At 41.5% G+C, this 14,214-nt stretch overlaps 1 protein-coding gene across 1 annotated transcript in view; it reads left to right on the top strand.

Annotated features, from left to right (window-relative positions):
- LOC141052686 (cytochrome P450 2A5-like) overlaps window positions 1-14,214 on the top strand; it is a 95,162-nt gene that overhangs the window by 55,279 nt on the left and 25,669 nt on the right. The window contains exon 5 of the mRNA XM_073549940.1: window positions 4,241-4,417. Coding sequence (XP_073406041.1) covers window positions 4,241-4,417 — 177 coding nt within the window. The remainder of the gene's footprint in view (window positions 1-4,240; window positions 4,418-14,214) is intronic.

Here is a 14,214-nt window from a genome sequence, read left to right as displayed (position 1 = left end):
CCTACACCAGCAGACGACATGGCTCCCCAAACCATCACTACTGATTGTGGAAAATTCACGGCTCCTTTTGCATCAATTACTGCAACAATGTGGCGTGGCTTGGATATCTTTTTGTATCCCTTTCCTGTTTTATACAGTTCAACTACCTTTTCCCGTAGATCTGTTGACAAATCTTTTGCTTTCCCCATGACTCACAATCCAGAAACGTCTGTGGCTTGATGAAAGATGCAAGAGTCTGTCTGGATCCCAGAAACTCACTCAGATTTTATGCACACACTGATTACAAGCAAACAAGTCACAGTGAGGATGTTACCATAGTCCTTCCAACTCATTTGTGTCAATTTCTGTGCATGCTATCAGGCCAAAATCACCAGGGTATGTAAACTTTTAATCAGGGTCATTTGGATGTTTTGGGTTGTCATTATGATTTAAAAAGAGAAAACACAGTAGTTTGACAATAAATGGCTTCACCCAACCATTATCCATGAGTGGAGAAAAATTTTTGGTGTTATCATTCATATTCTCTGAAAAAAAGGCCAAGAAAGCAAAAATTCTGCCGGGGTATGTAAACTCTGAGCATAACTATATGTTTATGGCTACAGCTACACCACCAATTTTGTGAGACACCTTATGCGTGACCAAAGTTTTCTAGGTTGAGGTTAGTGCAATTCTGACAAACACTTCCAAGAAGTCCAAATGCATCATATATTTTGCAACTTACTTGTCACAGTAAACATGTATTCCCATAAAATTTAATTTTATTCAATAGAAATTAAAAAACACCTATGACCGTGAGTAAATAATCAATAAATTTCCTTAAAAGCCCTGTTAAAGGCTACAATATACTATCTGCACCCTTCCTTGCCGTGGAGGTTGGCACCCTAATAGATACGGTTGTTTGGCGCCCCCACTCAACGTCATCTGACCCTGTCTCCCCTACCTCACCCTAATTTCACAGGTGGGAAAACAATGCCAGATAGAAAAGATATGAAGGAAGGGAAAAACCTTAGTATACACAGAATGCAATGCAAGAGTAACCAGGGTAATAAGCCCACAAATATAATGATAGTAAAGGTAACCCAAAAAAAAGGCTACTATCAATAGCCCTCACAGAACAACTTTATATTGCCTATTGATAAACAATAAACCAATGAGCCAGAAATAACCATGAATTGCTACCAGCATGATGAATAAGATAAACATGCAGACAAGGACATCACGTCCCAGCAATAAATTAGCAGTATATGGCAATTGGTAATCGCCTCTGTTAATGCAGATAAAGAAACCACTGATGATGTATAAAAATAAACATGATGTAACATTGTTCCATAATAAACAAATAAATAAAGAGATTTTAGAACACCACCCGGTGGCTACTTATCGTCAAAGTCGCCCCGACGCGTTTCCCCGGTGTAACGGTTCATCAGGAGGCCCCAGACTTCAATACCACTGATACTCGATATGCTCCATGATGCCAAAAGATAACAGGATATAAACATGGCATGGAGTAGTAAGTAGCCACCGGGTGGTGTTCTAAAATCTCTTTATTTATTTGTTTATTATGGAACAATGTTACATCATGTTTATTTTTATACATCATCAGTGGTTTCTTTATCTGCATTAACAGAGGCGATTACCAATTGCCATATACTGCTAATTTATTGCTGGGACGTGATGTCCTTGTCTGCATGTTTATCTTATTCATCATGCTGGTAGCAATTCATGGTTATCTTCTGGCTCATTGGTTTATTGTGTATCAATAGGCAATTTTAATAGTTGTTCTGTGAGGGCTATTGATAGTAGCCTTTTTTTTGGGTTACCTTTACTATCATTATATTTGTGGGCTTATTGCCCTGGTTACTCTTGCATTGCATTCTGTGTATACTAAGGTTTTTCCCTTCCTTCATATCTTTTCTATCTGGCATTGTTTTCCCACCTGTGAAATTAGGGTGAGGTAGGGGAGACAGGGTCAGACGACGTTGAGTGGGGGCGCCAAACAATCGTATCTATTAGGGTGCCAACCTCCACGGCAAGGAAGGGTGCAGATAGCATATTGTAGCCTTTAACAGGGCTTTCAAGGAAATGTATTGATTATTTACTCACGGTCATAGGTGTTTTTTAATTTCTATTGAATAAAATTAAATTTTATGGGAATACATGTTCACTTCAATATTATGTTATATTCCTTTCTTATAATGATTTTGTGGTACTTACTTGTCACAGTACCCTTGAGGTCACTTGTATTGTCCTGCAATGTAGCATCAAAACCTAAATAATATTACTTGACAGGAGTCACTGCCAAAATCACCATGAAGCCCTAAACCAGGTGTCCCCAACCTGTCCCATGAATTGTGGATCGCAACTGTTTGCCAGCTTGGTGCATTAGGTCCAGGTCTAGCAAACAGGTATGAAGAGCACATCTCAAAATGGTGAATTTTGTGAGTAGCCCTGCGCAGAAGAGCAAATGTGGGTGCACATATACTGGTCTTAGGGGTTTAGAGATGTTTTAGGTATGGTACGCTGGAGGATGGTACTACCTGTTAGAAGAGGTGCTCAAAGCTGGCTATGACAGTGTGTTGGGAGTCCTTGATGGGAGAATTTTGAATGGGCGTACTGTGGGAACCCCTGGATCTCAGTGTATTGCTTTGGAGTGATTTCTGTGGAAAATCTTTGGTTATCATTATACCTGTAATGGGGGCTTTGGTTGACACTACTTTGAAGGCGGAGGGAGCTGGATGTGGCTCATGACCCTCTCTCAGTGCTAAATGTGGCTCGCGACCCTCTCTCTAAGCTGAATGTGTCTCTCAAGGTCAGAAAGGTTGGGGATCACTGCCCTAGACTATTGGTAATTTCTTTAATGTTTAAACCCTGTGATCAATGTGCAGGTAGGTCTGCAAAGCTTGCAATTTTTCTGTATGAAGCTACATATTCTGACATTCCAATAAATCATTGATGTTTTATTCAACCACAGCTTAGACTGACATGATAATTCTGCTAACAATATATTCTGGGATCATCCTTGCTACCACAAAAGTACCTGCATGTCAACAAGAGTACAAATCTTATCTTAAAGGGAATCTGCCAGCAGGATTTCACAACCCAAACTATTTATATATGCATGTGGCTCACAACATAGAGGCTGACAATCAAACAGGAGGAGGTGGTGCTCAGCAGGGAAAAGAGCTGGAGTTACAGATGCTTCAGGTCTACATATTCATACAAACACTGATTTCTCAGAAACAACAGAACGGACTGGCCTTGTAAAGATATTGCTGTATTTGTCTGGGAAAGAGCCATATGGGTGTATAAATAGTTTGGTGTGTGAAATCCTGTTGACAGATTCCCTTTAGCTACATCCTGTCACCTCCCTGGCTTTTCACATTACTGCCTTGGATGTGCTACATTCTATTAGGACTTAAAAACAATCAAGATTGTGGTCCCGAGGGTACTACTGTCTACCAGCATAGATATAGCAGAGAACATTGAGCACTATCAGTGTGTGATGTAATCAATTAACTCTTTACATGCTGCGGTCAATAGCAACCACTAGATGAAATGGTGCGAGAGAGTAAGATTGCTGCCTCTGTCACGCCATTGCTCCATGCAGCGCGATCACGAAGAGCTGGTGGTTGCTTTAACAATTGGAAGCCTAACATTGGTCTTCAGTATGACTTAAATCAAACCTTAAAAGATTGTCCAATATCATATTCATGTACATGATTGTGGGGGTTCACGTTTGTGAAGAACTGAGTTTTCTCCACACAGGTATTATACCAGCTATATTAGATAGCCAGCATCTGTGTCTAAAAGCAGCAGCCAAAGCTGTGCTCTGCTGATTTTAACCAGTTAAACAATTAATTTTAGAAAAGAAAAAAAAATTCTAGAAAAATAATAAAATGTATGATACCTGGAAAGTGACAATCAAACCCAAACAAATGTGTGGACCTTAAGACCAAAGTAGACCTGTTCCTCAAGGATTTAAATAAACTTGTGAGCAGACCCATATTAGCATTTCTTTTATTGCTATGGTTTGCTTAATTATTGTGCTGTTCTGGGAGGCTGAGTACTTTATCTGGAAAACATTAAAATAACAATCATGTTTTCCGAGATACAGTGTGTCTCCTAAATAATGGTAAATATTCTGCCCAAAGGATGTAAACTTATTAACACAACTGTATATTGATATAAAAAAGTATGCATGATTGGTAAAAACTAATCAAGACCATTTATTTTTTCATAGATATTCGATTTAGCTCCAAACTTGTTGAAGCACTTACCCGGCCCGCACACCAGACTTTTCAAAAACTTTGACAAATTGAGAAAGTATGTTATGGAAAAAGTGAAATCACATGAGGGAACAATAGATGAAAATTTTCCAAGAGATTATATTGATTGTTTTCTTATAAAAATGAGTCAGGTAAGTTTGGCTAAATTAAATAAACAAAATAGTTTGATCCACAAGGTCTTGTTGCAATTGATAAAACATGTATTGATTACCGTATTTTTCGGACCATAAGACACACTTTTTCCCTCCAAATTTGGGAGGAAAGTGTGGGGTGCGTCTTATGGTCCGAATGTAACGTGGGGAGGGGGCAGAGGTGGAGTGGGATCACACTCGCAGGAGGCAGGAAAATGTTACCGCTGCAGGAATCTGGCACTGGGTAAACCACATAGTCCTGATGCTTAAAGTGCAGGAATATTCATTAGCTGCTTCTCTGCCCAACTGTCAGCGCCGAGCAGTGGACAGGGAGCAGCAAACAAATATTCCTTCACTTAAATAGTGGACTCACATGGTTTTCCCAGCGCTGGATTCCTGCAGCGGCTGGGGAGATCGTGAGTCCGGTGGAGAAGGAGGCGGCAGGAGCAGGGTCCCACAGGAGACATCGCTGCAGTCGCATACCTGACAGCACAGCATGGGCTGTGCTGATGCTGAGTGCTCCCGTGTTATGAATGGGTCACCGAGGAGGACAGTAGGCCCAGGCTAAGCCACAGAAAAACCAGAGAGGTTGGTAACTAAGTGGATTGCAGACCCCTGATCCTATCCACACAACTAGCAGTAGCCGTGGAGCATACCTACGATGATCCTAGATGCCTCGGCACAGCCGGAGAGCTAGCTAAGCCTAAAGCAAGAAAGGGGAAATCTAAACTGCCCTGGAGCAGACCCCAATGGATTAGATAGCCCCCAAACATATATTGTCTGTGAGACAAGATGAAAACACAAACGCAGGCAGGAAAATAGACTGAGCAAATGATGGGGCCCACACTGACTAGACAGGACAGGAAAGGAAAGACACTGTCTGCAATCACGCAAAAAAACATGCAAAAAGTCCAGCACGTCTGATGCACAAAAAACACTGAAGTCGCACGACTTCGCCCCACTATATCAGCACTCTGGTATATTCTGAAAGCAAAGCAAAAAGAGACCAATATAACAGGGGACAAGACAAACTGGCACAAGCAGTAATATATGTGCGGTGATTCAGCACAGCCCCAGCCGAAGCTGGCTGACCCGCACAAAGCAGAGATAGACAAAACCAGATTAAATGCAAACAGAATAGCAAATGAACCACTTAGCTGAACCATGCAGGGACAGAGCAGGAGACATCAGACCTCAGAAGGAACAGGAAGAAAATCACCAGCAGGGATAGAGGGAGTCAGTTGTCTTAAATCCCAATCAGAAACCCCAGATCTTCAGTCGTCTTCCTCATTATCAGGTGTCAAGCCTCTGTCAATCAGATCAGCTCCACTACCTCCAGTAACCACTAGAGGGAGCCTGGAAAGAGAACTCGCAACCCCTCTGTCAATCTGACCAGCTCCACTACCTTCAGTAATCACCAAACGGAAGCCAGAGAGAGAATTCACAATATCCAGTCATTATAGAACCTGTGGTGAAGTAATGAAAAGGGCGGGCTGGAGCATCACATGACAGCACAGAGCCCTCCCTCTTCATTATGTCACCAGAGGTCTTGCAGACACCACACTAGAAACAATGCAGCTTCCTCTTACAGGACCTGTGGTGAGGTAATGAGGGAGGGCTCTGTGCGGTCATGTGTTGCTCCAGCCCTTCATTACCTCGCCACATTTCCTGTAAGCTGAAGAGAGAGATACTTTCAGTTTTGTAGCGTGACTGGCTGGCTGATTTTAAGACCTGCACTGATGAGAGCACAGCCTGTACAAGTAAGAGTTAATTAAAAGTTTAGTAATTACAACACATAAAATGCACTCTGCCAGTCCTGTGGTGAACTATAACTCCCAGCATGCCATAGGATCTGCAGGACATGCTGGGAACTATAGTTCTCCCATGGGATGTTAAAGCAGCATTGCAGTGTTATTTTTCAGTGCTGGGGTGGTGCTTTAAATATACGGTAAGCCCTGTGCCCCCATTCTTAAACTCACCCTCCAGCGTCTTCATATAGTGCTTTACAGACATCACACTGGTCTCGCAGCACCATCTTCTACCCGTAGCTTCCAACATAATAACATACTATTATATATAATAACACCTCATATAATAGTATGTTATTTAATATTTTAACACATTTTTTGCTTCAAATATTTTTTTCCCTATTTTCCACCTATAATACCTAAGTGCATCTTATAGTCAAAAAAATACGGTAATCACTCATCTAGCCTCACTTACGTATAAGTACTTGCAGACTCGGACTGGCCCGTAGGGTAACGGGAATCCACTGGTGGGCCCCTGTGGAGATCTGGGCCTCCAAACTTATTGTATGGGCAGTGCTTGACATAATTCACTTGATTCACTCTGTACAGAAAAAAACAGCATCTCATCATTCATTAACTAAACTACCCAGTTTATTTTTATATAGAGGTATATCATATTTTTCGCTTTATAAGACGCTCCAGATTATAAGACGCACCCCAAATTTTGAGGAGAAAAATAGGAAAAACTTTTTTTTAATAAAATGGTGGTGCATCTTATAATCCATGCGTCTTATTGCTTACCGGGGGTGGTGATGGAGGAGGCCGGAGTGGAACATTGCTGCTGGGATGAGGGGGTGTTTTGATGTGCAGCGTGCCGCTGCCAGTGTCTGATACTGCCGCCGCCCTCTGTCCCCTGATGCTTGTTGCCCTGGCGCTGTCCCTCGGTGCTTGCCACCACCGCCATGCTCTGTCCCCCGGTGCCTGCCACCACCGCCGTGCTCTGTCCCCCAGTGCTTGCCGCCGTGGCGCTCTGTCCCTGGTGCTTGCCACCACTGCCGTGCTCTGTCCCCCGGTTCTTACCGCCACCGCCGTGCTGTGTCCCCCTTTTCTTATCGCCACCGCAGCGCCCTGTCCCCCGGTGGTTGCTGCCACCGCCACGCTCTGTCCCGTTCAGCGTGGGGGGTCTCTGCCGCTCCATGCCTGCTTTCCTGTGGATTTCTTCCTGGAAAATGGCCGCCGCGCATGCACAGATGGAGATCTCGGCACTGAAATCTCGGGAGATGATGGTTCAGAAATCATGGTCCACACAGATTGTGAAGCACAAATATGTGAATGGTAGACATTCAAAAGAGAACTGATTTTTTTGGGTAGGGCTACAAGTAGATTTACCATACTTTAATAGGATTTTTTAATGAAGTAATACAAAGTTTAAACATTGATTTTTCAAGAATCTCCTCTCCTCCAAACCGTGGGTACCATCCACAAATGTTCTGCTTACTTTTCGCATGGTGGCCGCGATTCCGCAAAATTAATGAGCATGCTGTGTATTTTTCCGTGATGCGATTCTGCCGCGGCAAAATCCACAACATTAGCACATCATTGCAGAATCCCATAGGATTGCATGGGATGCTTTTTTTGCGTTTTCGCGGCAAAATCGCGCGTTTTAAATCGCCACGTAAACGCAAAAAATGCTATGTGTGAACACAGCCTTAACGCTCATGTTGCTTTTCACCTTCATGACCCCACCGAGCCACCGCAAGTTGACTTGAGGAAAAAAAAACTTTGTGACTCCACCGAGTCACAGCAAAACACCTCACACGCGCTTTCTGGACCGTTGCCCTTAAGAACCAAGTTTGTAGACCTCGTCCGTTTCCCCTAGCAACAAGGGTACAAAAGTGCCCTTAGCATTCTCCACCATATGTAAGGTAGCGCTTATTGTTAGTGTTGGGGGACACTCACTTGGCAGCAGATTAATAGGGTCAGGCACAGGTTTTTTCATATAAATTCAAGTATCATAAACCGCTGTAGGCCATGCTACACTTCACAGGCTTAACATATAGTCCAGAACATTTACAGGTTATAACTTTTCCTTGCAGTCCCTAAACACGCTGGACCTCTCTGTCCAGTGACCACGGGCGACCGCACGCCAAACAGTTAATTAACGTTCATAGAACCTCACATGCACCAACAGTTATTTCCCCCTGTCCGGGTTTACCTCTTAGGAGCTCCTGCTCGGCATGCTGACTCCTGTCAGTACTCTCTTTAAGGGAAGCTGCTGAACTGGGATCACCATCCCGGACGCCTTGCTCACCAGGCCACCTGACAGTCCAGATCCACAGACGGACGGTAGTTCCCGAATGCAGTGCCATCACTGACTCTGCTAACACACGTGGCCTGTCTGTGTGCTATTCAGGACGTCCGTCCCCACTTTGGAACCGTCCAACACACAGGCCTTACCAGATGCTATTCAAGGATCCAACCCTCCTCCCAGGGTCTCCCAACAAACCGGCCACCAGGTCCAGGGCCTCAGCTGGTGCTATTCAGAACGTTCATCCCCTCCTGAGACCGTCCAACACTCACGTCTCATCAGGTCCAAGGTCGCAGCATGTGCTCCAGGGATCCGATTCTTCTCCCAGAATCTCCCAACACTGACCCTCCAGGACCTTGCACCCTGAACCATTCAGGTACACACTCTCTCTCATGTGACAAGACCTCAGGCACATTATATGGTCCGTAGCCACACCCACAGGTGAGGTATGGATCACATGGTTATCACCTCACTACAGGTCCTATTCCACACACAGCCACACACATACAGGTTTTACATTGTGCATTCAGACACATGCCCCTGGGTGGGTTTGTAGGTGACTGGTCCCACCCATCTCACCAAGTCACCTGTAAGCTTCCCTGATACACAGTAACAAACCATCAGCAGCACCTCTGCTGATCAATACATGTTCCAGCTTCCCTCACAAGGCACCCAGCCTTGTGATACATATCGGCCATTTACAATCCTGCCGCTCACCATTTCCCCATCACAATAAAGGAAATGCCTGCATGCATGTCCTGGGAAGCCCATGCAGTGCCCCCTAGCTGTCACAGGGGTCACTGCATCACAATATATACAAACTATACTTGCAAATGCAACCCCTCCTTAAAACAATTCAAATGCTCACAAATCTGTCCTTTGAAAAACACTGATACAGATATCCTCTAGACATAAAAAAAATCATGAAAAAATTAACGCAGCTTTACAAAAAATATATTAAAAAAAAAAGATCTTCAACAGTCTCTTCCAACCCCAAACTTAAAGTACTTTTTTTAAGAATACAACAAAATCCAATTATCATACCTCCACAAATTAACCCTCTAGAATAATGGCTAGAAAAATTAAGCAACAAAGATTCCAAATTAGGAATTTGGTTAAAAAAATGACAGAACAGTGTGTTTACACCGAAAAGACATTCCAGATGTATTTGCATTTCACTATTCAAAATTTTATAACTGAAAAAATGATTGAACTACTGTGCAACCCAACCAAAACATAGTAAGTAAGTTTATTGAATAAACTGATAACTATAAAATTACCATCACTATCCCAATAACATTTACAATTGCTTAACTCACTATTTACTACATGTAAGGCCTCTTTCACACATCAGTATTTTTGATCAGTATTTCATCAGTATTTGTATGCAAAAACCAGGAATGTCTCCAAAATAAAGAACAGGAGTCAGTCTTTCAATTAAATTTTTTTTCTTGGTAAGTTCCATTCCTGGCTTTGGCATACAAACACTGATGCAAAATACTGACCAAATACTGACATGTGAATGAGCCTTAAAGTAGGTTTTGAATGTATAAATAAATTCAAACTAAAAAATTGCTGGGGCCAGACAGCTTTTCCAATGAGTATTATAAGACCTTTTCAGCTATGCTTATACCTCATTTAACCCCTTAGTGACTAAGGGCTAATTTTAACTCTAATGACGAGGCCAAATTTTTGAAATCTAACCAGTGTCACTTCATGTGGTAATAACTCTGGAAAACTCAAATGAATTAAAGTCTACATATGTCTACTTTGCATCATTTTGTTAAATGTAATTTTATTTTGTTAGGATTTTAGAAGGGTTAAAATATTAGTAGCAATTTCTAATTTTTTCAAGAAATTTGCAAAAATTTTTCTTTATGAACCTATTTAAATTTAAAAGGACTTTATATTGAAAACCCCTCAAAAGTGATACCATTTTAAAAACTGCACTCCTCAAGTACTTCAAAACTGCTGTCAGAATATTTTTTAACCCTCCAGCTGCTACACCGGAATTAATGCAAAGTCAAATGAAAAAACAGGAAGGAGCACAACTCGAAGTTTGGAGCACAAATTTGGCTGAAATAGATTGTGGGCACCATTTCGCATTTGCACTGCCCCTAAGGTGCCAAAACAGCAGAAAGTCCCACAAGTGACTCCATTTTGAAAACTACACCCCTCAAAGATTTTATCCAGGGGTGTAGAGAGCATTTTGAACTCACAGGTGCATCACAGAATTTTATAACATTAATTTTTATAACATTATGATGTGGGAATATAACATTTTAGTGGTAAAAGTGTGATTTTTGTATTTGCTGCAAATTTGTCAGGTTAATATATGAAACTGGACCCCACAATTTATTGCGGAATTTTTGAAGAACACGGTGATGCTCCACATGTCATCAGAAATTACTGTTTGGCCACACATCAGGGCAGACAAGGAAGGAACGCTATTTGGCTTTTGGAGCACAGATTTTGTTAGAATAGTTTGCAGACATTTGCCCTTAAGGTGCCAGAAAAGCAGAAAACACCCAAAAGTGACCCCATTGTAGAAATTGCATCTCAATGATTTGATCTACAGCTACAGTGACTATTTTGTAACATTCATGCAGCCTGTGCCTTTCATGTGGCACTAAAGGGTGTTTAAAAATCATGGAATGTTAGAGTTGGAAGGGATCTCCAGGTTCTTTGTGTCCAACCCCTTGCTCAATGCAGGATTCACTAAATTAATCAGAGTTGCCGCCTCCCGCAGGACTCCGCAAGAACAAGCACACATAATGGAGGTGATGTTAGTAACTATACCTCTCTGAGTCGGCGAATCACGCTGCCCTCTGTGAGACCTGGTGACTCTGATGAGCAGTATAGTTACTGACATCACCACTGTTCAGATTTGCCGGGTCTCGCGGAGCTCAATGGGAGAAGGCAAATCTGATGAGCGGTGACTGCTATTCAGTTGCTGGGGCCAGATTTGGGGAATGCTGGACTACATCAGACCTGTGTGGGAACATTTTTTTTCTAATAAACTGGAGAACGAAGGATGATGTCCTGTTTTCTTTTTCTCTCTCTTTTTATGTTTTTCAGGTTTCCATTTGTGGACAACCCCGGGTTCGGTGCAGTATGGCGGATTGCTTGTACTACGGCAGACCTGCATGACTTTTTTTTTAAATAAATTTGTGACCAGGGAAAATGTGGTTGTGTTTTTTTCAAATAAAGTTTTTTGTTGTGTGTGTTTTTAATTTTTGATTACTGGGTTAGTAATGGGGGTGTCTGGTAGACACCTCTACATTACTAACCCCAGGTCTTGATGCTTGCTGTAATTTTTGACAAATCCCAGCTGACATTAACCCCAAAACCAGCAATCAAGTAATTGTTTATCTATTTTTTTTGTGCTGCTCGCTGTAATGTAAAAGTGACCTATTTATTCATAGTCTTTTTTTATGCTTTGCTGCTTTTATACACTAAAAACAATATTTTACAAAAATGAATTTGTTTTTGCATCATGATATTCTGAGAGCTGTAATTTTATTTTTTTCCACATGATCCAAATTAGGACTTGTTTTTTGCGTGACGGTTTGGTGTTTTTATTTCTACCATTTTGCTTACATATGACTTTTTGATAGCGTTTTATAAATTTATTTGTGTCAGTGTGATGAAAAAGTGACATTTTTTGTTTGTTTTTTTATTATTTTCTTTTACAGTTTTAATGATCAGGCCATTCCTGCAGCGGCAATACTAATTATGTGCACTTATTTTTGTTTATCCTTGTTTTATCACAAGCGCTGCATTTTTAGTGGCAAAATGGCTTTTCATGAGCTTTTGTATTTTGTTGAACTTTTTTACACATTTTATTTAACTTTTTCACAGAGTCCCACTGTGGGACATGTATATTTTTTACTATGATTCCTGGTCTCATCCCCTGCAGTACTTGTGTATTGCAGTGCCTGAGACCTGTCAGTGACTCATTGACAGAACCTGTGAGACCCAGCGTATAGCTGGATCTCACAGGCCATCCTACCCTGGAGTCATCAGATGACCTCATGGTACCATGGCACCTATAATTACGATCATATGCAGGGGGTTGATCCTACCATAAGGGGTCTTTTAACCTCCATTTAGTCACTTAGATACCGCTGTTACGATTGACAGCGATATTTAAGGGGTAATTGACTCTGATCAGCTGCAAAATCGGCCGGGGCTTGCAGAAATTTCCGTTGCGGGGTGGTGCTTTTTTGTTATTCCCTATTGCCGTTTTAAAATACCGATGAGGGAATAAGGCTGGAGTCACACACAACGAATAAAAAATCGGTCCCAATTTAACGGTCCGAAATCGAACAAAAGTATCTTAACCAGTGATCCGTTTTTGATGCGATTTTTCTTCATTGATGCGATTTTAATCGCATGAAAGGATCCGTTTGACATCTGTCTGGCGAGATTTTCTCGCAGGGTAGCTAAATGGACATATAATGGAGCCCAATGACAGGTTTCCGCACACAAACGAATGAATAGATCTAGACACATATATATATAAATATATTTTATACATGTCATAGAGACTCATTTATATATATATTTCTAATTCATACAGTTCTTCATTGCAGAAAAGCCGCAGAAACATTTGCCGGCTTTTGTATAATCATTCTTCTGCCCAACATGAAATGACACATGGTTTACATATAGTTAACCATTTCATTTCATGGTTTTTTTTTTTATGTCTATCACTATTAATTATATGAGGGCTTGTGGGTAAAATTTTGGAGTTGTAGGGGTTCATTTAAGGGGTTACCTTAAGTAGTTATCTGCGGCTCTCATGCCCAAGATTCCCAGCCCCGCAGTGTGAATAAATCATAAGCGACTGTGGGGAGGGATCTGTGGCTGCGCGATATGAAGGCCGGGATGTGATCTGAGAGCATGGGCATGTCAGGCAGCGCTGACTGCGCATGCCCAAGAAGATATAGTACAGCGCAGGCGCCGCATTTCAAAAGAAAACTGAGGAGGCAGCGCCAAATACGAAATGAGTGATGGATGCGAGGCATCTGTCAGAATGGGAAAGACCTGCCCCCCTGTCAAATTTCAGGTATTTTTGAACAATTTTATAAACGATTATTTCTGCGGTGGAACGGAAGCTAAGTAACAGAGCCACCTTGACAGAATGCAGCATTAGTCCTGCACAAGGTGGCTCTTTTGCTTAAAAACGCCTGGGGGGGTGACAGGTTCCCTTTAAAAAAATATTTTTCATCTGTCATAGATATACATAATGGTAAAGACTTTGTCTCATTTCAACAACTAAAAGTTTACCTCCAGAAACAATAAGCATATTTATTAAACAATTCGATATTTTATTGAAGAAATTAAACTGATAAAGAAGAACAAATAGATAACTGGATAAAACATCTCAAGGAATCTTTTACTACAGAACAATGGCAAAGAAAATTAACACCTACTCTTCCAAAATCTGTCCTACTACTCTACATCTTCATTTTTTGCTCTCCCCCCCCCCTTTTTCTCTGAGCCTTAGCTTTTTTTTTTTTTCTTTTTTCAGTCTACATAGACTTTTGAGGGTTTTTTTTGTGAGATGAGTTGTACTTTTGAATGACACCATTCATTTTACCATGTAGTGTCTTGGAAAAGAGGAAACAAATTCCATGTGGGGACAAATTTTGAAGAAAAAAAATGCAATTCCGATGTAACGTTTTTACTTTTCAGTATATGGAGCTGTGTGACTGCTTATTTTTTGTGGAGTGAGA

The sequence above is a fragment of the Dendrobates tinctorius genome, unplaced genomic scaffold (assembly GCF_039654945.1).
Source record: "Dendrobates tinctorius isolate UK_male_01 unplaced genomic scaffold, ASM3965494v1 ptg000162l, whole genome shotgun sequence".
Classification (NCBI taxonomy): domain Eukaryota; kingdom Metazoa; phylum Chordata; class Amphibia; order Anura; family Dendrobatidae; genus Dendrobates; species Dendrobates tinctorius.
The sequence above is the reverse complement of the archived record's forward strand: the minus strand, read 5'-3'. Positions and strand labels throughout refer to the sequence as shown.